This window comes from Motacilla alba, chromosome 18 (genome assembly GCF_015832195.1).
Source record: "Motacilla alba alba isolate MOTALB_02 chromosome 18, Motacilla_alba_V1.0_pri, whole genome shotgun sequence".
In the NCBI taxonomy this organism is placed as follows: Eukaryota; Metazoa; Chordata; class Aves; order Passeriformes; family Motacillidae; genus Motacilla; species Motacilla alba.
Window position 1 is genome coordinate 410,492 of NC_052033.1, and position 26,519 is coordinate 437,010.

Genomic DNA, 26,519 nt, shown 5'->3' on the forward strand with positions numbered 1-26,519 from the left:
TGTGAAGGACAGCACAGGAATCACCCTCACCCCAGGAGCACCCACACTCCAGGACTAAGGCACTTTTATTTATTTTTATTTAGGAAACAGGGAGGGAGGATTCATTTTGAGGCAAACTGTTGGCACTTGAAGTACTCTGGACTGTAAAAATGGGATTTGTTAGAGTAATTGAGTGGAGTGGATGAAGTGCTTTCTCTTCCTACAGACACCCAGACTGGGGTTTCATTAGTGATAGAGAATAATTGGTGTAGCACCTGTTTTAATGAAAGCCCTTGTTGACAAACTCAACCCTTCAGAAAATGAAAATCACCTTGGCAAATAAGAAGAAAAGTTTTAATAACAAAAAGTTAGAGCTTTCTACTCTGCTCCTTCAGCCATCCATCCTTCCCTCAACTTCTACACGCACAGACCATGCACCGCACACCAGTGGGGTTTTGGTTGTCTTGGATGTTCTCACATCCCTTTTCCAGCTTCAGGCAAAGAGCCCGAACTGCTCCCTTGTCTCTAAACTGTATTTAATAGAGCATGCATCCTTGGGGTTGTGTTATCCATTTAAGCAGCCAGGTTAATCTAATTATCCATAGATTTAACAAAGGTAAATAAATGGATAAAAATCAGGTGTCTGCTCAAAGCTGTGGTGAGAGCAGCAATTGCTACCCTAGCCTCTGGACATGAAGTAATATCTACTGGACTCAGTCCAGTTCATTTTGTGAGCTGGAACTTTTCCAGAAGTATCTATTATTCAAAGCAGTTCTGGTATTTATCTAGGGGGTTTGTAGTGAATGGTAATGCGTCAGCAGCACAGAATGATTCTTTATATTTCTTTTGTCCAATTTGAATGCCAAAGATATTTTGGGGTTTGCCTAATTGTTGCAGCTTGCAGTTAATGGGCTAAATCAGATAACAAAGGCAAAAAGTGATCTCCCATTGTGTCTCTCTATTCAGTGGGTTACAGTAAGGGTGAGCACCAGGACTCAACTGGGGCTGCAGCCCAGCTGCTCTAAGCAGGGCAAAGTACATCCCCAGAAACCTAAACTCAGAGGAATTACTCCATATTTCCACCGTGGAACAGCACAGGTCAGTTAACTTGAGCCAAAAGTAAGGTATTTGTGAAATAAACCCAGAGTGTTTCCAGCCTCTGCCCCGTCCAAGGCTTTCCCAGTGAGGTCGAGGCAGGCTCCAAGTGCTGTCAATGGGGCTGATTGCTGTTCAAGCCTGCATTATGTTCGAAGTAAGATATCAAATATGTGGCTTAAATCACATCTATTTGTTCATAAACCACACCTGGACAGGATGAACAAAGATGTAGGGGAAAAAGAAAACTAATCTTAAATTCTGTTGTCAGTGACTTGGACAAAATCTCCCTGGGTAAGCCCACCCAAATCCCTCACCAGAGGCAGCAGGAGCCAGGATGTGGGAAGATGCTGGGTGCTAACAGGCAGCAGTGGGAATGAAGCCCCTCAATCACACAACAATGAGAGGTGCTGATAAATAGCTTCTTTTAATATTATTATTATTTTTAGGAATTTCAGATATTAATGCACTTCTGAGGGTAGGATGAAAGCAGTTGGCAATAAAAGATGACTGATACACTCCTCAGAGTAAGGGAGAGAGGTAGATTTATAAAATATTTATTATAAGGATGGGGGAACTGCTGAAAAATGCTCTGTGAGCAGCAGAGGACGTCCAGGCAAGCTGGAAGCTGCACAGAGGTGCTTGAGACCTAATTATTTAATTTTAATATACAACAGGGAGGGTTGCAACAGGCTGAGAGGGTTTGGAAGTGGCTGGACCATATGCCACAGAGAAAAAAGTGGAATAGGCAAAGGAAAAGGAGCTGCAATAGTAAAATGCAGTGAGGTTTTGGAGAGGAGGGGACACATTGGTTGCATATTCAATATTTACCTTACTTTCTGCTGTGAGCACTGAGCAATTTGGGTAGAAAGCACTCAAAAGCATCTAAAATCCAGCAGTTGGAAACAACAAAGACTTGGCAGCAGATCCCTGATCCTGGTCACAGCCATGTGAACCCAAGAAACTGTGGATCACTCTCTCTGTGAGAGACTTCTTGTCTGCAGTGATGCAATAAAGAACAGCCCCTTGGTTTCCTAGTTCTAGGGAGAGAAGCTGTCAGGGGCCTGATTCTGGCCCCTCAGAGGGATGGAAATTCAGAATAAAGAAAATCATTGAAGAAATATAGAAATTCATTGAAGGCAGCAGAGCTACACTAATATAGGAGTAGCTTGGGAAATCCAGATGAAGCCTTTGCTCGTCCTTTAATATCTGCACAGAGACAATCAAATCCAGGCAGCAAGAAGGGATGCAAAGCTTTGATGTAGAAGGGCATATGTAGGATTACTTTGATCTGAGTAATAGTCAAATTCTTATCTTTTTTTGTTCATGGGTAGTTTTGTATTTCATTTTTTCAATTTAAAATGCAATTTCCCCATCCCCCAACTATGTCAGGTCTAATTTAGGAGCAGAGTTTCTCCCCAAATGTCAGGAGGGAAGCCCTGCAACCCAGGGACTCATTTTTCTAATTTAAGCAATATCTTCTTATCCATCTGGTTTACTGATTTGCAGGGAAGACATATTTCACAGCATGGGAAAGGCACCAGCTAGCTGCAGGTATCCCAGTTGTGGCTATCCCATGGGCTAGGACACAATTTATTTCCCTTGTTCTGTCAATTCTTCCCCTTGGCATTTGCTTCTGACCATTATGTTATATGGGAGGCTATTAAGATGATTATACCCTCCATGGCCAGACCTCAGTACACAGAGGATGATCTTTGGTTTATGCTAAAAGCAGATGATAAAAATTAAAAATCTTTTTCAACAGTTCATTGTCAGCACTGGCTGGGAGAGGAGGGACACATGTCATCAAGCACAAGGGGGACTGCTGGCTTTTGATCCTAGGAGGCAAAAAGGAAGGGACTGGTGGGATGATTGGACCAGGTGAGCTGGAAAAGTAGCAGATGTTGGAGCATGAGAAAAAAAATCCCTAGCAAGCAATAAAGACCATGGTCTCCTCAACACTTCTCATAGTGGGGAATTTTCCACAAATAATTACTGCTCCTTTTCTTTAAAATTCCATTTATTTTATGGGACTTAAAAAGCAGGTTAAGACAATGAGTAAAAATCCCAGGCTGAGGACCCATGCTGGAGATGTAATGGGATAATGGCTTTTTGCAAAGGCGGTTCACAGCTGAGTGGCTCCATTCTGCCAGCACTAACTCTCCTTCTCCTCCTGTAGGGAACCGAGGACTCCGGAGTCAATGCCACCTTTCACATCCCTTCACATGATCCCAATTCCATTTTCATTCAATAAAGTCAGTGAAAAAGAGTAAAATCATGTCCAAATGCAGCTTTCCTGTTCTCAGAACAGCCCCTGCTACCATCACATGTCTCTACCCAAACCCCATCTACTCCCCCAAAAGAAACAGTCACCCCTGGGAATGACACATCAGACCATCACACTTTTAAATCTGGGAACAAGGTATAATCAAACAAAGAGATAAACTGGGACAAGCAGGAAACACTCCAAAACTGGCCCCAATGCAAACATGATAGCCAGAACTGTGATACCCTTGTGCCCAACTCAAACCCCACTCTGCCAGTCAGGCCAACAACTTTGGAAGAGCAGCAAGATTCCCCTTACTTCCATTTAAGATACAAACATCCATCTGAAAAAAGGACCAGGAACCCTGATCCCTTCCCTGCACTTGCAGTCTTATCAGCTTATATTTCCTAAATGACAACTTTCAGCCTGAAAGAGACACTCATCAGTGAAATGCCTCTTCAGATGGAAATTAATGCAGAGCCTCTGAAATTACCACCATCTCCATGGCACTAATGCTGCCATGGGAATGGGGGACCTCTTTCTTTGCCTATAGAAGCTTTCTGCTGCTGGTGCGGGGGCAGAAAACTGAATAATAGTTGGAAAGCAGGGAGACTTACCTGTTTTGCTTTAAAAAAACCCAAAAAAGATAATAAAAAAATTAACCCATAAAAGCATATATTTCAAATAGCCTTCACTCTGTATGATTTAGTGGAATCTGGACAGTTTTGCCCTGATGTCTCCATTATGAGCCAGCTGATACTGCATGTAATACTTACTTGGATACCAAACCCATTTCTGAGGGCATTTACTGCCTAGAGACCATCTGGGTGACTCTTGTCTGGTCTGGTGGTGATGGTGAGACCTAATATCTTTTGCACCCACTTGTGCACCCCTGAGACAGTGACAAGCTTTGTTTTAACCAGTCGTAAAGCCCAAAATGAGCACGTGGCACTTCCTTACCATGCTACCTTCATCATCGCCGTCATCACCATCCTGGTGGGGCTCATCCAGGTGGAGCTGGTGCAGCAGCAGACCTGGAGAGGTCCTCCCATTGCAGTCCTGGTGCTCGGAGACAGACGTTCTGGTGCTGTGCATACTGCTGGTCTGATACAGGGAAGGCACCTGCAGAGTATCCTGGAGGTCAAAGGACCCTTTTGTTTCCAGAGACTCCATGCGGTAAGGCAAAGAGCCATTGAAGCTGCCGGCCCGGCTGGAGTGCTCCTCATCTGAGCTGTCCCCTTCCTCCGAGCTCTCCTTCCCCTCCCCAGACAGGAGGGATCTGCGCTCGCCGCTCTGCCCCCGGCGCTTGAGGCTGGGGGCCCGGCCGATGCTGTTCCAGCTGGAGCGGCGGCTGTTCCAGGAGCTGCTGGCACGCCAGGGACTGTGCGGGGAGCTGCGAGTGCTGGGCTGCGGGAAGGACAGCGACAGGGAGCGCATCAGAGCTTTGCCACCCACCCCAGGCCGGCGGGGGTGGCTGGATGGACGGATAGCCCCACGGACGCAGTGAACATCCGCAGGGAGAGGTGATGCGAGTACCGGAGACTTGAGCTCATGGGCGGCAACGGGGTCCATGGAGACGCCGCTGGCCCGGCGGGACTCGTAACCCTGCGCCGCGTCCCCGAACACGGCACTCTTGGGCATGGGCATGGGCGTGGCGGCCGTATGGATGATGAGCGGCGGGGTCAGACTCTTCTTCAGCTCTGGGTGGTCACTAAGGGCCATCACTGGAAGACACAAGCGGGTTTTTAGGCGTCACACTTCAAGGGGGAACACCTACAGCCTGCTCGTGGGCAGGCAAAGCTGCTGCACAGGGAAGGCCCTGCTCTGAGCATCAGGGGTATGTGGGCCAAAAAGCCCTTCTGGAGAACTGCGTCGTTCAGTCCAGCAGGGGGATGTCAAACAGAACTGGGATCAGGTGTCAATGGGATCAGGTATCAATGGTAGAAGACAGCACACCCAAAATGTCACCTGCTGCCCCCTCAAACTCCAATTACACCCACCAGCTCCAGCCCTGGGAACTTCCCGCCCACTCCCTCCATCCTCTTTCTCCAAACTCCTCCAGAAGAGACACCCCACAAGCCCAGATCTCAGCCTTGATGGGGAAATTAACAGTTCAAATGCAATCATGTCTCTCCCTGCCTGCATCCCACAATTCCACCCCAAGCCTGCTGCAAAGTCAAGCACAACACAACTGGGACTACAGCATTCCCTATAGGAGGGGCTTTTCCTTTTGGACACACTGTTTTCACAGCAAAGCAAGGTTTCTGCGGAAGGGCCTGTCCTTCCAGGGTTATTACTCACAGGCTGGATTTGACATGTTTTTCTTAAGTTTTCCCTCCTCTTCCAGGCTGTGGGGGAAGAGATCCCCCTCGGAATCAGACTTGGAAGCATCACCCTGGAGCAAAACAGAAGGCTTCAGCAAGAAGGCTGAGGGGCCACAGTGCACGGACAGCCCTCTGCAAATAAAGATTCCCGTGTCCAACACCACACCTTACAGATCCACTGAACTTGGTACCACGATGCAACATCACCTTCCACAAAATGATGCATGCACAGGTTTATACCACAGACTAATTAACCTCCTATCAGGAAGACAGATTGCCTGAACACGGTCCCTGAAAGGGATCAGGGGAAACACCAAACTATTGCTTAATTTTTGCTGCTGGAATTGCATATGTGGCAGATGTTAGGGAAGGACCAATACTGATGAACAATTTGAGGACAAAAGATGATCCTACTAATCTCTCTGAATTAATACACCTAAAACTCTCTGGGTGTGGCTCTTTCTAGTGATGCTTTGGTGGAGCAATCCAGGGTTCAGAAGGGGAACAACAGACCCCAAACTTCCAACATGAAAAATGTGACATGTCCATGGACGCCCCATCAGCACAGAGAGGATCCAGGTGGCAGAACCCAACACTGACTGCCATGAGGGACCCTTTCCCTCCCAGCTGCCACACACAAGAGAAGCAGGAGTTTTGGGGATTTATGCTGGATCATTTGGGAGGTTTAAATTCTGCTGTATCATTTCAAACGTTGGTGGTTGCACGAGGCCTGCCTCCTCTGACAGGTACCCATCCTCAGGTAGAGGAAGATGATGTTGATCATTGTTCTCTGCGTGGTGCCTGGGTTCTTGCTCCGTCTTGTGGCACAGATCCTGATTCTGTCCATTGGCACTGCAGAAAGGCACTTAGGGTGTGGTATAGTTAGGATACACCTAAGAGGGGCAGAGGTGCTCGCCAGAATGACTGATACCCATCCAAAAGGAGGAGGATTCATGGCAGAAACCACTGCTCTGGCAAAGGGCACCAAGCCCTGAGAAAATGGAGAAGAGGTGGGAAGGTGGGGGAAGATGCTGGGATGGGAGAAGCCAAGCAGATCCTCACTTCAGCAGTGAGAGCCCAGGAGCCCCAGAAAACCCCACCAAGGCTAAGCTGCATCCACAGGAGCCCTGGCCAGCACTGCTGAGGTTTGGTGCCGGGGTACCCATTGACTGTAAAATCTCAGAAGGACCCCAGCCTGGGACAGAAGGAAGAGATGAATCCAACACAGGTTAGTGCCCCATACCTCATTATTGAGCAAAACCCCAGAGGGATGAGCTCCAATACTCCCCCCCTATTTAGTGTGGGGTCACTAAACTATTAAAGATATTTTTTCCAAGCAGGCTGGACACTCAAAGATATTTTTAAGGCAAAAGAGAGTGTGATATGAAGTGTTGGCTCAAAAACCCCCTGAGGATTCAGGACTTCTGTGCTTTTCAGGGAAGCTCCTCCTACAGGATGCAGTCTGAGAAGGTCAGGAATGCACCTTGCAAGGGGGAGCAGTAAAGTCAGCCTGGCTTGAGCTTTGCTGGAGTCAGATCCAGTCTCTGTGTGAGCAGGGGCTCCAGCTGGCTCCAGGTATGCTCCCCACAGAGGCTCCCAGCTCAGTCTGTCAGCAGGTCTGCCAGGAATTACTCATTCTCCCTAATGGGTTATTAAAAAGAAATAAATACTGGGAAGAATTTTACATTATTTGTATTCCTGGAGTGCTCTTCAACAGCTCTAAGGCAAGTTTTAAGGGGGCACAATGAGATGTGTGCCGAGAGGGAAAAGCAGAGCTATGTGGGGATTTCCCACCCCCTTCCCCAGCACCAAACCCCATGTCTGGAGGGCAGTAAGCATTCCCTCCCAAACACCACGTGCCAGACTCAGGAGGGTGCAGGCAAACATCTTGCAGCTGGTGCTGCTGCCCGTTACCTGTTCTTGCACTCCCAGTTTGCCTTTCTGGATAGAAAAGGGGTTATGAGAGAACAGGGAGTTAAAATCCTTTTGGGAAATGAGGGTATGTCAAGCTGGACCAGGCAGTAGAACAACTAAACCAGCCTCTACAAAAAGGGACTGACACACTGGGATACAAGGGGAAAGGGTTTTTGGGCTGAGGAAAAAGCCAGGCTTCTTGGAAAAGACAGAAAGGGAAGTGAGTGGTAAAAAGAGAGATGAGTTTGGCAGAAGGGCGAGGTTTGTGGTGTGCTGTGCTTTGGAGATCCACAGCTTCCTCGGACCTGAACGGGACCATTTCACATCCTGTAATGTGGCATTGCGCTGGCAATCTCAGCATTCCCACAGTGCAACTGCTGCTGTCTTACCCTGTCCTGAGAACACAGGACTCCCACACACACATCAACACACACACACCTATCAAAACAGGTTTGATTCCAGGTCCCTTCACTCCTAGGCATCCTCCCCCATTTGCATGAGAGAGCCTCGGCACGCGTGCCCTGCAATCAGCATCACCATCCACATCCCCAGGGAGGTCCCTGGGATGTGACTGGGCCATGGAGAGGCTGTGACAGCCTCTGGGGGAGCCTTCCCCAGGGCAGACATCCAGAAAGGGGTCAGTGAGAGCTGTTGGCTGGAGCCACATCAGCCACTTCAAAGCACCCACCTTAATTTACCTGGGTCCCTCAGAGAAGGAAAGGACTTACAATCAGGGCTGACTCAACAATGAGGGTGACAAAAAGGAATGAAAAACCAAAAAACACTTCCAAAACACTCAAATAGACCCCAAAATAATGACAGCTACTATGATGAGACCAGCACCACAGTGTGTGACCAGGCACCATGAGATAGACAAGCACAGCAGCGGTGGGATGTGCTGTACGTACCCCCGACGAGTCGACAGGCAGCTGAATACAGCTTAACTGCCCACTCGCTTCTTCTCGCTTGGAGATCTCCTGAAGGAGAAATGGGGGGAAGGAAGAGGGAGGAAGGGGAAGGTGGGGTTCAATTTTCAGTTTCAACAGCAGGACTGAGTGGGGAATCAAAAAACACAGGAGAAGAGGCAGAGAAGCAGGGGAAGGGGGAGTAGGGCAGTGTGTGGCTACAATGGAGAGCCAGGCACTGGATCCGTTCCACTCAGCACAGGGAGAGAGTGGGATCTCAGGTAGAAAGAAGCCCTTTGAAGGGATCAGCCTTACACCCTTTAAATTAAGTGTTTCGAACAGAGTTTGCTTCAGCTCCTAAGTGATAATTGTGCTAATGAAACACCAGCTAATTATTGAAAACATGATTTTTTTTGCGGCTGTATAATAGCATCTTCATTTATTACACTTTCATTAAGCAGCAATGGAGGTTTCTAGTGAATGTTTGATTAACATAATATCAGTGCTCTTGCAGGTGAAATACCTAATTTAAGGAGAGACACAGTCTGCTGTGAGTTCAGATCTGTGCTTAGTCCTGTTAGTGGAAACACTCATTTGAATCAGCAGTTTAAATCAGGGGTCTGCAGCCAGGGGGCACAGCCCCATCCTGGGAAATTCTGCCACACCCATGACCCCAACATTTCACAGCAACAGAAGCCAGCATTTCCCTGCCCATTTGGAAAACAGACATCATTTTTCACCTTGTTGTGTTTCCCCTTGCACAGGGGTGGCTCTCCCAGTATTCCTCAGCATTTTTCGGCAATATGGCAGTGCCTGGTCCTGTCCCATGGGGCAGCAAGAGGTTCCATGGGGCAGCAAGAAGTTCCATGCTGAAGCAGTAGGGCACAGTTTATCCCACCAGCTCAATTTCTTGCCTACATGGCAATGGATCTTTCCTCTGGTTGCTAAATGGTTACAAAATTCATCTCAGCCTGGGCTGGGCTGAAGAGTTTAAGGACTTGCCTGCCATGTGATGGACACTTAACTTAAAGTTTTTGCTTGTAACAGAAAGAGACATGGAAAAGCCATTGAAAGGGAAAAGATGGAAATTTTCCTTTCACAAGGAAAATCCCACTGAAGCCAATAGGAATGCAATAGGCAAGGGGTGCAAGAAAAACACCATCCACAATCTCCCCTGCAGGAGGAGGGACTGTTCCCTGTGGTGAAAGCCCGGAAGAAGCTGAACACCTGTATTTCCCCACGGATGCTACCTCTAGAAAGCAAGTAGAGTCCTGCAGAGAAAAGGATGGAGAGGCTGGAGGACCTGGGGTGTCAGGGAGGGAGTGGGGCAGAAAGGACAGAAAGGATCAAACCCATGAGTGAGGACAGATGGGGACAACAGGACACAAACTGGGAGGATTACCAGTGGAAGAATACACCTTGGAGATAACACTATTAGGAATTCCCTTGGGAGAGGAGCTTTATGCCTGACTAAGAGGACTCATTCCTTGCTTCACAGAGAAGTCTCCAAGGCAGGCATCAGAGTAGTCACGCAGCAACTTCCAGTTAGCAGCTCAATCAAACGGAGTCCTCTGCTCACCTTACCCACACCAACACCAGGGTACAATTCAATCAGGGAATGCAGTCAAAAATACCCATGTGGCAAAAAGTCCTGCCTGTGCCTTTTGCATGAGAGAAGCTGGTTAAAGGAAACATTCCAAATTAAAGGAAATTAGTTCCAAATTAAAGGAAAAAACGGAGGAAAAAAACCCCTGCACCTCAATCCTGCAAAATATATTGCTCTATATTTAAAGTTTGGAAGAGGCCCTTGTAGTTTTTCAGCTGCTTATAGTCATCTGCTGCCTGGCAACTGGGGCTGCAAAGCCATGCACTAAAATTAACATCGTGCTTGTGGATTGAGGAAAGGTACTCAAGGACCAAGGAGATAAAGGCAGCAGCCCCAGGATTGCATTTCAGCCCAGAAATCTGAAGGAAAATGGGAAAAAAAACCCAACAAACTCAGAAGAGTCAAGTGCAGACACAGGCAGTAGACGCTGGGGTTTGTTTACAGTGAGAGATGATCTCTCTATTAATTCTGCTTAGGAGAGGATCCTCTCTGTGCTGGCTTGCAAAAACCAGAATGTGATCTGTTTGCAAAGCTACACACCAGCAAAGCTGAATAAACATAAACCAGCAAGGCCAGACCTGGGGCCTGACCTCCAGAGACATTTGCTCCCAGTCTGCTGCAGGAAACCTGGGTTGAGCCAAGGGCTCTCTTGCTGCCATTGCACCTTACTGGACGAATGCAGAGAACTCAGAATAACAAGGATGTGGAAGGAAGATTATTATGAAAAAGCTATCATCAAAGCCTGAGATATAAAATAGCAGCGTAATCAGAGTCACAAATTATAGAAATATGGTGTGAGTTTGTTAAAATTGTCAGGGCTATGCAGGACTGACAATTCGGGTTTGGTTGTTGGGGGCTGCACTGGTTCCTGGTCCCGGTGCTCACCTCAATACTGGCATGAGCATCACTGGCTTCAGGCTGTCCCAGTGCTGTCCCAAATCCAGGGTTCCTCCCTGATTTACACAGCACTTAAAGCACGTTTCAGCTTACACAGATATCCTGGAGCTGGCTTGGACCAGCCCAGCGCTGCTCTGGCAGAGGAGACGTGGGGCAGTTGATGAGGCAGCCCTGGTGCAGAAAACAGCTACGAGCAAATTTGAGGAGTGCTGCAGGCACTTCCCTGACTCCAGGGGAACCATACCCTCAAGGACATAATTACTGGAATAAAACCACAACACATTAAGCCAGGACATGACTTTACAGGGAGTTACACCATGGCACAGCTGGCCACAAGGCAATGGATAATTTGCTGCCCAGGAAGAAGCATGCTGCAGTGGTGGAGCAGGAGCATGCTCCTGCATGGTAAACCAGACTGAGCCAAGGAGCAGAGGAGTCAGCCTCCCTTAAGGGCCAGGGGCTGGCAAATGAGCTGCTGCATTTAAAGGCTGTATCCTTTTCTCTGCATAGTGGGTGCAGAGATCCAGGTGATCTCCTGTGCTGGTGACCTTCAAGGATCAATTTGCCAGACTGAACAAAGTTTGGGTTTCGAAGCTGTCACCTGGAACAGACAAGGAGCTTTGTACCTTTTCTCACTCAGGCAAGGGAACATTTTTGGTATTTGAGAGACTGGGCAAAGGAACATTTTGCTCTTCAAGAGAACCTAGCAGTGACTGTCCCTTTGACTGAACGGTGGGGGACATTTACAGACAGAAACAGCTACAACAATAACAATTAAAAAAGAAAAGCACCATCATGGAGAGAGAGAGATGATACAGAAAAAATTAAATTTCTTCTTGCTATGTCCTGGTATGACTCCATTAATTTAACTCCAAACTTCAAAAATAGTAATAATAGTAAAAACTGTTCTGTTCGTAGGGTTGCAGGATATTACAATACACATGCAACAAACCTCAAATAATATTTATTCACCCCAGAATAATTTTTAAAAAATCAGAGATAGTGTGTAGAAGACAGCCCACATAAGCAGACCCTAGTGAGGAGTTTTAGGTTGTATTTACCTCTCCAACCAATGCCCCAGGCAGGGTATAAGGGTCCCCTCCCCTTACGGGTATTCTTGAACAGTTGGAAAACTTCTGCAAGGAGCAGGTGAGCATCACAGGTCCCCCACTCTGAGGGGTACTAGGTGACATGCACACTCACTCCGAGCTGGACAGTTGGATTGGCAGTAGGATGGAAAAAAAGGCTGAGCTCAAGCCTACATGCCCCCTCAAAGCTTCCAGCAATGCAGGATGTCTCATGGAAGCTCCCATTGTGATGAAGCAGATGGCAGAGACCAGAAATCATGTACTTTGAAATACGCAGAGCATTGCAGGGCTGGAAACTGGAAGAGCTCCATGAATGCATATCATGAATAAAGATAATCGTGTCACTAATCTCTTACCAGCCTATGTAAGTTTGCAGGAGGAGCCTTTAATCTGGATGACAAACATGGTGAAAACTGTTTCAAAGAGACTGTCATAGCAGTGATCCCATCCGCAGTGCCTGACTCACACCTCAATTCCCACTCCTGCATTAATGCTAACAATGCTTTTCATTTAAGCCCTTCATTTAGAGGGTTTGCTGTATTAAATTGCACCATGGCTACAGAAACATAAAAAGTAAAAAAATAAGAAGACCTAATATTTTACCCCACTTTTTTCCCATAGCACTTCTGTCAAGGTATTGCTATCTACCTCAGAAATCAGATTCCAGGATCTGGAGGTCCTAAAACTTTAGAAGAAAGCAAAGACACAAGCATGAGGACATTACCTCTGTCTGGAAACCCTCTACCAGGATGGCCACCAGCAGATTAAAGAGAACGTAATTCCCAAATGTCATGAGAGCGATGAAGTAGAGAGCAGCCCAGGATGAGGTGGAGGCCATGCCATTGTAGAGGACCTTGTTCCAGTCTTCCTGAGTCAAAATCTGCAGAGGAAGGGTATCAGGACTATGGAGATACTGGAGGATAGCATGCTGGGTATCCACCCTCTGGATAGGCCAGACAAGCATCCTGCTTTTAGGGTTTCCACTGTAGCTGTAACCACAAGAGGATAAATCCCTTCTGAGCCAAAGAGAGAGAACCAGAGAGACTGTGATTCCCAACCACCAGCAAGGACCTTCTGCAAACTGCCCTGTCCCCCAAGTCCAGGGACAGCCATAAGGGAAGGTAACATCACACTGGTCAGACCTTTCCTCTGGTCAGCCAGAATGACTTAACCCTCCACAGATCTCAGGGTTAAAGGGCCCAGAGCTGCTAGAACAAAAACCTGCACATATTGGCTTTAAACCAGATTCCATCCTTTGTCAAAATAGCACTACAAATGGTTCTGATCTCCTCCTTTCCGTCCCTTCCCTCTACATTTACTTTCACCCAGTCCATGCCCTGCAAACACAAGAGCCTCCTGACTTGGCAGCCCCTCCTCACCAGGGTTCTGATTCAGTCTGGAAAACAGTCTGAAAGCCCCCATAAACCTGCACTTGTGGTTTTGGGTCATCTTCTTTCCATGGCATGGAGCTTCACTAAGCTCTCTCGGATGCATTGGAAAACAACCCCAGTCTCTGCAGCCTCAAAAAGCCCATCAGTTGTTGTATTTTCCATTTTGTACCTGGAAAACGGTGACAATGGCCCAGAGCAAGGAGTCAAAGTTCTTCCTGTCAGGCAGAGTGTCACCATCCCGCTCTGAAGCGAACTTACAGCCAAAGAGGTGCATGCCCAGGATGCTGCAAATGACAGGAAGCAGGGGCTCGACAATAGGATCACCACACAAATCAGTAATCATACAGCGGGGTGACTCTCTCCTGATTTCACCTGAGCAATTCCTTTATATGCTTTTTTTAAAAAGATGGATCCTTTGTTCACTGAAAAACATGTCTTGAGATCACACAAATCAGTAGCGAATTTAGGTCAAATCTGTCAAAGAGTTTCAACCAAAAAGCATGTCTGCTCCTTATTTTTCTTCTGCTTCATTTTTTGTAAGTCAAAACATTGTCTTTCACCATTTTCTAAACAAAATGTTTTGCCTTTCTGTTTTTCAATGACACATTTTCAGGAAAATATGCTTCAACTGAATTAGGAAGACAAAAGAGGTTTCTGTGAAATGCCTGAATACAACATATCAAGGGACTCAAAACAGTTTTTTCAGATTTGACAGAAGAACAGAATACCTTCCATTATGGATAGTTACTAAAAGAATAATCTGATTTTCCCTGCTCTCTGCTAGTAACCTGAATAATCAAATTATGTACAGCTCTACTGAGCACCACGCCTGCAAATGGCAGTTTTGGAGTCTCACTGGAGGAAGGGACATTATGCTCTGGAAGAGACTGTCTCGCTTCAGCCTTCCCAGTGCCTGCATTGCTCAAACATCGCAGCTGGCTGTAGAAAGAGAAAGACTCTTCTCAAAATCTAGACCAAAATCTAAAAATACAGGGCTACACCAACCCTGTTTCTAACATTTATACTTGTCTGAAGATGAGGCCATGAAAAAGCACAAGCACCACCATGTCTCGCATTCCTTTAGGAACATCATCCTCTTCTTGGTAATATTTTTATCACCAAGCTTTCTGATAGTTAGTAAGTAACGGGATTGATGTCTTGGGGTGATGTCAAGGAATCATCCAGCCTGAAAGATCTTCTTTGTAAACTATTTTGCAAAGAAATCTCATCTGGCTGAGAGAATTTAGGGCAGTAAACCACAGTCAGCAATGCTGTTCCTGGGATCGTTCAGCTCAGCCATGTTCTGGTACGGACTCTGTCACCTCCTCATCCCACCATGGGATCCCATCCAAAAACCCAGAGTAAGCTCAGGACAGGGAATTGGGAACACTCACCTAAAGATGAAGATGAAGAGCATCAGCAACATGCAGAAGGTAGCCACATTGTCCATGGTCTTCATGAGGACGACGAGCTGGCGTTGCAGCGCTGGCATGAAGCGGACCAGCTTCAACACCCGCATGAGACGAAAGGTGCGCAGGACTGAGAGCCCCCCACCCTGCTGGCCCACAATCTCCCACACGCTGAGGAGGACAAAAAAATCAATGCAAGATGACAGACAAAGCCTTATTGAAAAGGCCGAGAGGAGGGGCAGTGAAGGGAAAGTGAAATTCAGAGAGAAGAGAGATGGAAAGTGGGCAGAGATGTGCTGCCAATGCCCGCAGTGATCTGGACTCTGTCCAGGCTTGCAAAGAGCAGAGCCCTACTTCAGTGTCAAAAATATGCCTGGAAATCAGTGACTGCAGCTGCAGGGGCAATTATAGCCTTTGCATGTGCCAAAAAACCAGAGATACTTAATCAGGCACTGGTTGTGCCATTTGGATCCCAGACTGTCCCAGGACATCGGGACTAATAGCTTTCTGCTCGGGCCTCTCTCTAAAATGACTGTAAAATAATCTCAAGATATGTATTAGCAATCATGCCTAACTGCATCAATTACGGAGAGAAGTGTAAAGTGTCACAGGAAGGTATTTATGCCAACTCTCCATTACTTTCTGTTTAATTAAACACCCAAATGAGGAGAAGCACACATAAAGAAAACTCAAGGTTTGTACCTAATCACCACAATGATCCCATCAAAGATGTTGTATGGATTCTTAATGTAGCCAAAAGGACCATAAACAAGGACTTTCAACAGCATCTCCAGGGCAAAAAGGCTTGTGAAGACGATGTTGCTGATCTCCAGGGCATTGGTAAGTTCCTCCGGCTGGAAAAAGAAGAGGAGGAAATTGAAAAAACAAACAGCCAGCTCCATATCCAAAAATAACACATGGAAACACCACAAGCCCCAGTACTGCAAGTGTGAGAATACTGATGCTAATGATGTGGTGAGAAAACGGCAATAGCTCACTCAGAGCCTAGGAGATGGAAGGAAAATACTTTCAGAGTGTTTAAGGTTTAGAAGTCCATTGTAAATTCAGCTGGTAAATCTGGACATGGACTTCACGTTAATCAGAGCTTTAGTACCACCTCAGGACGTTTAGGCAGAAGTGGCATGTACTTGAGGCTTAATGCTTTGACATCCCCCACACTGATTCTCCTTATGCAGAAGGGAAAGTCAGGCCATTTTCTCACATAAATATCCCTTTAGGGCCTGTCTTTTTATTTAGTAGCTCATCAAAAGATTTGAGCTAAGATTTTTCAAAAGCAGAGATCTGAGGTGATATAACCAGAATGGCTCAAAAAAAAAAATCAATCCCATTACTCAAAAGAAATCTCATTATCAGGTGGCTCCAAATCTGCAACTGAGGAAGGGCCCAAAACTGGCATTCCAGACAGACAATCTGAAAATAGAGGTATGAATAAACTACAAAAACTTAACAAACAGACTCCTGGTAGTCTTAGACCTAAATTAATACCACTTATGCTTTTTTAGCACGTTTCACAGAGGGTTCCCAACAATGCCTGCAGATGCCCAGTGCTCCACTTTCCCCAACAGGTGGGCAGGCATTACTGGGAAACATACGGCAGAAGACAAAACCTGGTAGTGTAGTCTGTGTGGGATCAGTCAGTGGCAAAGACAGAATCCACATACAAGATCACTTCTCCCCATTTAACCCCAAGACATAGTTGCAGCTGCTTGTTTCTGCTGAAACAAAATCTGCTTCATTAAAATCAGGAGCTGACATCCTGCTGGCAGATGGTAGTGGGGTCACATCAGCAGCGCCGAGGTGGCACATGGCAGTGGTCTGGCACAGCTCACCAAACACCTCAGACACTGTGGCTGCTAGGTTCCCCTGGGGTAGTTTGGCACTGGCTGGTCTAACTTGTAACCACCTATGTGGCTTTAGATGCCTGGACCATAGTGGGTTATGGTGGGTTGTGGCCAGATGTGCACGCTTACAGCAGCCACACTATGAGCAGAAGACAATGTGCAACACATGCAGTTGGCTGCACCTTCCACTTACATGAAACACATTCATGACTGGCCAGAAACTTCCTGTGACAGACCAGGAGCTGCCACACCACAGCACAGGCTGTAGGGTTTGACTTGAGGTGACCCAACCCCGACATGATGGCAACCACAAGAGTATAGACCTCAGGGGCAGGATCAATACTTGGTCAACTGTGCTTCAGAGCCTCAAAAAACTACAGTGACCAAGGGGTTCATAAATACATGCTAGCAAAAACACAGATAAATCCATGGAGGCATTCAAATATTTGTATCCAAGGGTTAAACTACCCAGGCCCAGCCTTTGCAGCTCAAGTTCCTCCAACCCAGCTTGATGGGGACCCAAACTGGTGTGATGTTATCTCAACATAGTAGTGAATCCCTGAGGACTTTCACAGATAATATCCCTGCACGGATATTGGCAGGAGCTTGTGATGACACAGGATAACAAAGGAGGAAACAGCAGCATTTAAAAGAAAATGTAATGAAAAATTTTAAAATAGAGGGTGTTGAACACAACTTATACCTCAAACATCCTTGCTGAAGAACAGATCCCTTGGCTAGAGCTTGCCAAACACACCATGCACACAGCACAAATCACCTACCACTGATCTACAGCTAAAATACAAACGCCGCCGCTCCCAATATTAAATTCATCCATGGTTTAATGCCGTAATACCTATGGGAACACTCAGACACAGGGTAATAAATAGGCCAAGAACTTATATGTCAAGCTGCACCTCAAGACAATTTGAAATAGCTACAATTCTACATTACTCACAAAAAAATGCCAACTCATTCATGATGTGCCTCCGTGCTGAGGCAGGCTGTGCTGTTATTAGTACCGCAGTGATACAGCTGGAAAGGAGATGTGTTCCTGGAAGCTTTCCTTCTCATCCATGAGCACCACTAACCTGGACCCTGAAGGCTGATTTCCACCCTCTATTCCTCCTCTGCAGTGGTACAGTGAAATCCAACTGGAGCCACAGGCACAACCCAGTTAAACCCCTTGCCCAACATCTCCCACAGTCACAACATCCCTTCCTCTGGCCCATGAAATTTCCCTCCCAGACCATCCAACTCAGGAGATACCCAACACCCAAATAGCCCTGGCACTGGCTTGTGAGGGCTATGGGTCAACCTGTGCTGACACAGCAGCAAAAAATCTACCTGCCTCCCATTACTTCACCCCAAAAAAGCTGCCTGCCCTCCCACTCCTCCTCCATACACTCTTTTCCACTTCTCTTGCAGGAAACAGTTTTCGATATCTGAGACACTGGGCAGACATAATAAGAATGAAGAGTGGGAACTGAACCAGAGGTGAGAATTAGTATCCAAAAAACTAATTGGTCAAACTGGATTGAAAGAGAAAGGGAAAACTTCCATGTCATCCATCCAGGAAAAGAGAAGAAAAGATCCTGAGCTGCCTGGAGCTCTGCTGGGGTGGGTAAGCTGAGTATCTACTGGAAGCACACTCCACTCTGACCAGGCTGAAATCAGCTGAGTTATTTTGCTTCGGGAAACTACACATCCCTAAACAGTTGAGATGAGGTGATGCAAATTACTTGGGGGATTTCACAGCCATCTGTGAAGGAGGGCAACCCCTCAAGACCCTCAGTCCCACTCAGGGGTCCCCAGGGCAGCTCATGAGTCCCCTGATCAGCTCATCATCCCTTTCAAGGGACACAGAGCTGCAGCTGGTCCATGGGGGACCCCTGCCATGACACCACTGGGAGATATTTGTACCAAGAGAAGGGAGCTATGATCATGATCCTGCCCCAGGGAATCTCAGCCAGGCAGTTGGGATTCAGACCCTTCTAAGAATGCCAGCTATGGGATTTTCATTCAGCCACAGATGTATAAGATAATAAGATTTTTTATGAGATGCTTCTACTCTAGAGAAATCACAAATATGTCTGAGACCTCTTTCCTGAGACATCATTATAGTACAGCAGGAACATGATTTTCTGTCCCATGGGAATTGAAATTATCATCCCATCCCAAACAAGAATTCAAAATTTCAGACTTGGGAAACTAAGACACAATGCACAAAATCTTGGAGGTTCCTCCCTCTATTTCAGTCCCCACTCCTTTATAACTTTGCTCTGTACTGTAAATCAACCAAAATTTAAAAAAACATAAATGAAAGTCAGCTTGAAGAAGAACATGGAACTTTTTGTTCCCCAACTTTCATTGGGGAACCAGTGGAAACCATTAGGGACCTAACCCCCCAACTGGACATTTCAAACACATCAGACAACATATTCCAATAAAGCTGGGGGTTTTTTGAGGCCAGTCCACTGAAACTGCTCCTCTCCCACAAACAGCTTCAAATGTGATAAACTGCCATATTCTGACAATAACTGTCTAATCAAAACACTATCAACCAGCTCTAGACATGATGTTCCTGAGAGACTCACTGACTCCTGGCACACAACCAGCTCCCTGGATCCTCACTGGGCTGGGAGGAAAAGAACAGGCAAAATCACTCAGATTTTCTCTCTGAGGGCCACAACACAGCAGCTGGGAGAAGTAACACTCTTTCTTTGACTAAATTATCTATTGTGGGGGAAAAAAAAAACCTTCCAGGACCACCCTAAAAAGGACATTTTTCAGGAAGCAGAAACTGATGTGCAGAGCCTGGGGTTTCTGTGCAGCACAAAGCCTCTGCCCACCACCCCCATTACATCACAGCTGCCACAGCCTCAGCTTCTCCGTTAAAAGAAGAGTCTGCTAATTCTCTCATCAGTAACAGCAGTGCCTAATTAAAAGGAAAGCATCCTATGATTAAACAAGCAACACCCAGAAAGAGCGAGATCCAAGTCTAATTCAACTGTGGTACAAAACACCAGCTCTGCCGATAAGCCCTTAGTAAATACTGAATTTTGTTTACAGGATATCTTGCCTTGCTGGACAAACAGATATGTTGTCCTGGATAAATCTTTCCCTGTTAGCCTTCTGTTTGTGTAGTGTTGATTTGTTGATGTACCAAACAGCACATTGACAAGTTGTGGCAGCACAAGAAATCTGAGCAGATAGGGCAGTGCCTCTTAGAGCATCACTGGGGCAGCAGGAGAATGTGAGCCTGGCCATCCACCCAGAGCTGATCCTGCCTGGCAGGGGGCAAGTGTGGCAGCCAGGAGGGCATGCCCTCTGCACCCTGTCTGGAGGATTCAGGCAGGGCTATCTGGCACCAAGCAGGGCACTGGCAGGGGGGATGGGAGGAAGCAAGGGAAGATGTCCCCAGAGTGCCCCAAGAGGTATAGGTATCTCAAAGTTGGACCAGCACCTTGCCCTTTTTTGGCATTCAGGAATAGGCTGTAATGCATTTCTTTCTCTTTTTTCCCCCCTATTTTTAAAGTTGAGTAGAAGCTCAATGGCAGAAGGGACATATTCCATTTCTATGTGGGCATATGCCTCTTCTCCCTGCACACAGGGCTCCAAGGTGTCTGCTGAGCAAGCGAGGCTGTGGGCAGTGAGTAGGGAAGAAGATGAGGACAGAAGCTGGGGCCACGCAAGCCCCAGGGCCTGTGTTCCCCAGTTTCTGAAAAACAAGCCCTGCTGCTGTATGAAGTGCAACCAAGTGCCCCAGCAGACAGTGCCCAGAGCTTACAAGGCTTCCAACTCCTGCCTTCCTCCGGCTGTGACCCAATTAGGGCACAGGGTATTATTCATCATCATTATCAGACCTGCACCCAGTGCTGTGGGTATGGCTGGCACATATCCATCCATCCCACTCCCCTTGTCCAGACAATGAGCAATGGGCTCCAGGCTGCAGGCAAGCCTGATCTTGTTCAGCCCCTGCTCCTGGGATGCCAACACAAAAGAACAGAAGCACCCCAGGGTCTTTCTCCTCTCTATCTTGCTAACAATAAAACAGAAAAACCCACTCTGTCTCACCACAGCGCAAAGCGAGGGATGGGATGACCTCCTGATCCCAAGGGAGATCTTTGAGATATCGCTCTGCTTCTGTGAGCATATCCAGAAAATCGTGAAAACTTCTAACCTATTCAAACTGCAGAGAGAATAAGACCTTTCTGAAATCATTACCATGGCAACTAGGAAAAATAACACAGAAAGAAAATAGAGACCTCAGCTATTTCACAGGAAACACCAACAACATTTTACTGACTCATCACTTGTAGATTTCTAATATATATACACAAGAAAGAAAATCAAATGGGTCACACAAAGATAGGATTTTCAACTTGACACTGCTGTGTTAAGATCCTCTCCACCCTCCATGTGGGTGCAGACACACACCAGGTCCACCCCGGAGCAGAAGCCAGACCACAAGACCTGGGGCAAAATGCAAGAAATTCTCACGAACAGAAGCGGCTCTTAATTAACAAAATGAGGTGCCCTGTCTTTGCCCTCTCCTATGTTCAGTTCCCCATGACTGGTAGCTCATGTCTGTGTCACCATTCAACCCACAAACCTTCTCCATGCACTGTCCCTATCACATCCACATTAACCCCCTGTATCAGTGCACCCACCAAGCCATGACCATCCAAAATACCACTTCAGTTCTCTTCAGTAAATACAGCTCCTGTCGGCTCGGGAGCTGCTTGTGACTTTATAAATAGAAACTCAATCCACACATATTTTCAGAAGTGACATTCATTGTCTTTGGGGTTCCTTGAAAGGTATCAGGCTTTAACTACTGTCCTGTGTCCAGCAGAGCAAACCTGAGCCATGCTTAATCGGGGTATGATAGGCTTCCTCTACTTGTCCTTTGCCAACTTGGTTAAAGAAAAAAATTCAGGAAGTAGCAGGATTGCAGCAGGTTTTGCTCTGCTCCTCCTGGGGCTGGAGACACAGAAAAGGGCAGCATGCTCACTGCTCAGTGGGCTGGAGAAGGACTGCAGGGATGTTCAGGATTTATAGGCATTTATTATAAGGAAATGACTTTTCAGACAAGTTAACAAGTCCAGTTACATCCCTTCACTGCATGGGAAAGAAGGATTTTCTTATGGGCTGAATGGAGGCTGAATATTTCATGCCACAGCAAGTAATGCTGCAAGAAAGGGAGGAAAGCAGCTTTCATTTCAGAGAAATCAGAGCTGTCTGCACAGGAGGGATTCCTCTTCCATCCCTTCTGCTAATGTCCTTGTCTTCCACCCAGCCTTCCCCATTCCAATCAACAAGTGTCCCTTCCCAGCCCACATCTGCAAAGAGAAGGAGGTGTCTGTGTCCTGTGGACATGGAACCTCCTGGTGCAAGACCTTCCTCTCTAACACATCTTTGTTGAGGAGCCATGGCAAAAACCTGAATTCCCTGGCCCTCACTGCCCATATGGGGCTGAGTCCCCAGCTCCCACCTCTCTACCTTGAGTGGGGTGCAAATGAGGGGATGAGCCCCAAATTTGATGGAGAATTTCACAGACCCACCCTGAAGGGACCTTTCATGAACCATGGCTGCCCAGACTCATAAACAGGGCCTGCAGACCACACCCTCCTCCACCAAGTCCTGCAGCTGGGTTCTCTTTATCACTCTCAGGAGGCACAGCATATATTCTTGCCTGAACTCCTTATCTCTCTCTGCTTGAGATTTCCGGATGAGTATTATCCCAGAAAATGCAAGAAAAACATGAACCAGCTCATCCCGCTGCCCAGGTTTCACAGGAGCTTAAGCTGAACAAAAGCATTTCCACTTGGTCACACCTTGTAAGAACTTAAGATTTAAAGCCCTCTATTTCTGGTTAATCTAAACCAAGTCTGAAACTTATCTCCTCATTAGTACTTGAGAAGGGACCAGAGGGAGGGAGGAAATAAAAAGAGGGAAAGAAAAATGCTGTCACTGTAGAGCTCCTGCACAGTTCTGCTGAACCTGGGTTTCTGATGCTGGTAACACTATCTCTAATGCTGACAGACATCCATGGGGAAAAAGCCGCTCGTTTCCTAACATCAGCAAAAAACCAATTATAACAAAGAGCTGAAATCCAGCAGAGATGAGGGAAAAAGCACTCGGCTCCTGCCCCCATTCCTGCTGGGGGCTGAGCAGGGTGGGAATGGACTCTGTGAGGGCATGAGTGACAGCAGGGCAGAGTCACAGGTGCCAACAGCTTTGGGACAAACCTCTACCAGGAGATCTAAGGAAAAATACGGACTGATTCCTGGGAAAACACCAACAATCAGAAGTGCTTACAGATGAAAGCGTTTGTGGTGCAAGCTGAGGGTGCTCCAGATGCTCTAGCTGAATTTCCTGGATCCCACCCAAGGGGAACAACCACCATAATCAAAGAAGAAACAGAAAAAAATGCCTGGCTATCTGCATAGAGCAGCGATTTTTCATCCATATAGGGATGAAGCAAGTTTTGAAAGTGCGCATCATTTTTCAATTTCACCTAGCTGGAGTCAATGCTTGGACAGAGATAACATGAGGGTATGGATGGCAGCTGAAACAACAGCTGTAATGATAGGATTTAAGGTAGCCCAAGCATTTCCAGCCTCTGAAGTATATTAACAGGAAACTCCCCAAACAGGGAGTTGAAGGAAACTTTTGCAGGTGTCTACGAATCTATATAGGCTCATCCCTAAAGCATACAGAGAACTGATTTATCTGATAAAAAAATAACCTTTCCAGCTGCATGAAATCTCATTTAATTTTCAAATAATTCAGTCTCTAGAACCAGGATAAAGTCTGCTTTGTAGGCACAGCCCATTTTTTAATGACTAAGAGGACCATGGCATTTTTTACCCCTGGAAGAGCTTAACTGACCCACGAGTGGGTCAATTAAAACACATGACTTTCTACAAGACCGCAGAAACCCTTCCAATCCCAAGAAGCAGAAGAACCCCCAAGGTCCATAAAAAGAATTACCTTCACTAACAAATAGAAAACTGGTTTTGAAGTTGGTAATCCTAGCGATTAACAGCTCTGATGACTTCCATTAGTGTTGACTCCTCCAGTATCAATTAAAACAAGCCATTATTAAGAGTAATTTCTGCATAAGCAGGAGCTAATTGAATACAGCACATGCAAACCCACAGGGCACCGCATTTGCCTGCCAAAGGAGCGCCCCTTGCAGCTGGAGCGTTGAGGAATTAAGTTGACGGTAGCTCCAAGCCCTACACTGGGCAAAGCCAGCAGGCGCTGAGGGAGGGAAAAGACTTGCTGAGCTGCCAAGGCTTTGATTGCTTGGCTAAGAGCAGCTGGCACAGGGCTGGAGAGATGTGTAATGGAGTTAAATAGAGATGTGGGATGTGCACCTCAGTGGAAGTGGAGATACCTCTATAGGAAGAGAAGGCAGTACATGAACGTGAGGCCTTGTGAGCTCCTGGGAAGAGCCCTAGGCAGGTGGAGGTGTTCTAAGGAAAGGCTGTTTCATTGATTCAGGGATGCACAGACCCGTGTAAGTGCCCTTCTAAAACAAAGCCTAATGAATCAGACTCATATGGGGAAGTATCAAATGAGAAATTTCACCACAAAGCTGGTCTGTACCATTCAGTTGCAGTGAGACAGCCAAGGTACAGGGTTAAGGAGTCCAGCACCAGTTTGCATCAGTGTGTGAAGCAGAGAGCCCCTGGTGCAGCACCAGCTGGGACGTGGACATGGGACAGGTCTTTGAGTCACAGTACTCACAGGAAACCACTCAGAAAATAGGCAAGAGATACCAGAAACATTTTACAAAACAAAGGGATTCCCTTCCTTCCTGACCTGGGGACCTGACACAAATCCATGTGCATCAAAGAAGCCAAAATATGTGTGCCCTGGATTGACCTGGCACGGAGCCAGAGAGGCTGGAAGGACACGGTGCTGTCCATGGCTGCTCTATGCAGCCAGACAGGGCGAGCTGCAACCAATCCCCGGATCTCTCACAGCCTCCTCAGGAGGCAAACGAGCACAAGATCTCATTTTAGGACATAGGGATGGTCAAAGGACCAGCCTCCACATATCTGACAAATCTGTAGCTGCCATCTACCAGCAGCAAAATGTTCAATGGGCTTGAAACTGGTGGGGATTGGGATGCTCTTGACCACCAAGTCCTGGGAGCAAAGTACTCCTCATCCCAAATATGCCCTTATCTTTTGAGGCGGTGCTTATACAGGGTTCCAGACCTGCTACTCTCCAGTCTGCCCAGAACTTTGGACACACAAGCACCTTGAGACTTGGAGCACCAACCTGTAACACCCCCACTGCCCAGTTCCCATACACCATTTCTCCATGGAACAATCCAATTTTCCTCCCACTGGAGAAATCAATCAGTGGGTGTTATGACAGCTAATAATTTCCAGTTACTTTCTTCCCTGCACATTGAATTCAGGCAGAAGCAGAAGTACATAAGTACCATTTGGGTGACTATTAATACATGAACCTGCAGCCTAATGGTTGCTTCATGCTGGCAGGTTTTCTAACCATTCACCTTCCCTCTCCATCATTCTGGATATCTAAAAATTTAGTGTTCTGTGATGCTGATTAAGACAATACTCTTGTTCTCAAGCCCTAACTGTTTACATAAATAGATACTTTAATGCACTTTGCCAGCAAGGTTTCCTTTGACTCCGTGGCACAGATGGTTGATATTTCCATGCTGCAGCAGCTATTAGATTGTAATGTTACCAGTGACAACTCTCCATCATCTGTACCCTGCTCTCTCCCCTGCAGCAGGATGTACCAGGAATTCAGCTTGAGATACTGCCATGGGCTCAGGCTGCTCCTGTCTCCTGCAGAAGGAGTTTGCCCACCTTGGCTTTGGGCACTGTGGATCCCTACAACACACTGCTGTAGCAGGAGTTCCTCCAATGGCTGCACTCATGCTGGGGACATGTCAGGCATTGCCCATCCCACTTCCTTGGAGAACTACCTCCAGTGGATAATGAGCTTTTCTCCTTGGGTGCTGTCCCAGAGAGTCATTCACCCTTGTCACCTCTCCAATTTGACCTTAAAAACCAGCAAAAGGCTCCCCACAGGTCTGAACAAATTCTTTTTTCCTTTCAGAGACACCAGGGTTTTGGATCAATCTAGATCCAAGTCCACAGAGGACTCAGGGAGGGATTTGAACCCATTGCAGCTTTGGGGAGGCCAGTGAAGGACTCTCCAGTCTCTTTCTTGTTATGTTAACAATGGCAAAACACCGCAGAGACAGCAGCTGAAACTCAAGTGTTATCTAAACAAAAGAATATGTAGGGTATAGTTCACACAATGCGAGTTCAGACAAGGAAACTCGGAACAGCCAGGAAGCTCAATGTGAACCAGATTTTAAAAACAAAAACAAAACCCCCAAAGCCCTTCCTCAAGGAAGCCCTTGCTGAATTCTTTCCCCTACTGAGGAGTCCAACATCACGCCCCATACTAAAGCCTTTCCTTTTCACTCCAAGAAAGGAGCTGGAGAAAAAAAAGTAAAATAAAAGCAGCACATTATGGAACAGAGCCTGGCTTACAGCCAGGGCTGGGGGGAAAGTAGCACAGAAACCCTCTGGTTTAGCAGCACATTTTACTCCTGCTCTCTGGCAGAACAATCTTTTGCTAAGCCACAGCTGTTTGAACCCACAGTGCTGCAGAGGCTCAGCTTCCTTAAGGCGAATCAGTCAATTGGTTCAACAGTGTATTTAAAATCCCCCTGAGTCTACCTTTAAATCACATTTATATTCCTCTACCCAAAGC

General features: G+C 46.7%; 1 protein-coding gene across 20 annotated transcripts in view; it reads right to left on the reverse strand.

Moving 5' to 3' along the window:
• CACNA1G (calcium voltage-gated channel subunit alpha1 G) overlaps positions 1 to 26,519 on the reverse strand; it is a 147,340-nt gene that overhangs the window by 53,153 nt on the left and 67,668 nt on the right. For 11 of the 20 annotated variants that reach the window (XR_005259364.1, XM_038157243.1, XM_038157236.1 and 8 more), the window contains exons 11-19: positions 15,577 to 15,728; positions 14,860 to 15,045; positions 13,635 to 13,749; positions 12,799 to 12,954; positions 8,487 to 8,555; positions 7,579 to 7,605; positions 5,642 to 5,735; positions 4,877 to 5,064; positions 4,301 to 4,747 (exon numbers count right to left, since the gene is read on the reverse strand). Coding sequence is in view for 19 of the 20 variants with exons in the window: in XM_038157243.1 (XP_038013171.1) it covers positions 4,301 to 4,747; positions 4,877 to 5,064; positions 5,642 to 5,735; positions 7,579 to 7,605; positions 8,487 to 8,555; positions 12,799 to 12,954; positions 13,635 to 13,749; positions 14,860 to 15,045; positions 15,577 to 15,728 (1,434 nt within the window). In the remaining variant the exon portion in view is untranslated. The remainder of the gene's footprint in view (positions 1 to 4,300; positions 4,748 to 4,876; positions 5,065 to 5,641; positions 5,736 to 7,578; positions 7,606 to 8,486; positions 8,556 to 12,798; positions 12,955 to 13,634; positions 13,750 to 14,859; positions 15,046 to 15,576; positions 15,729 to 26,519) is intronic. The other 9 variants (XM_038157247.1, XM_038157240.1, XM_038157244.1 and 6 more) reach the window with 3 other exon arrangements.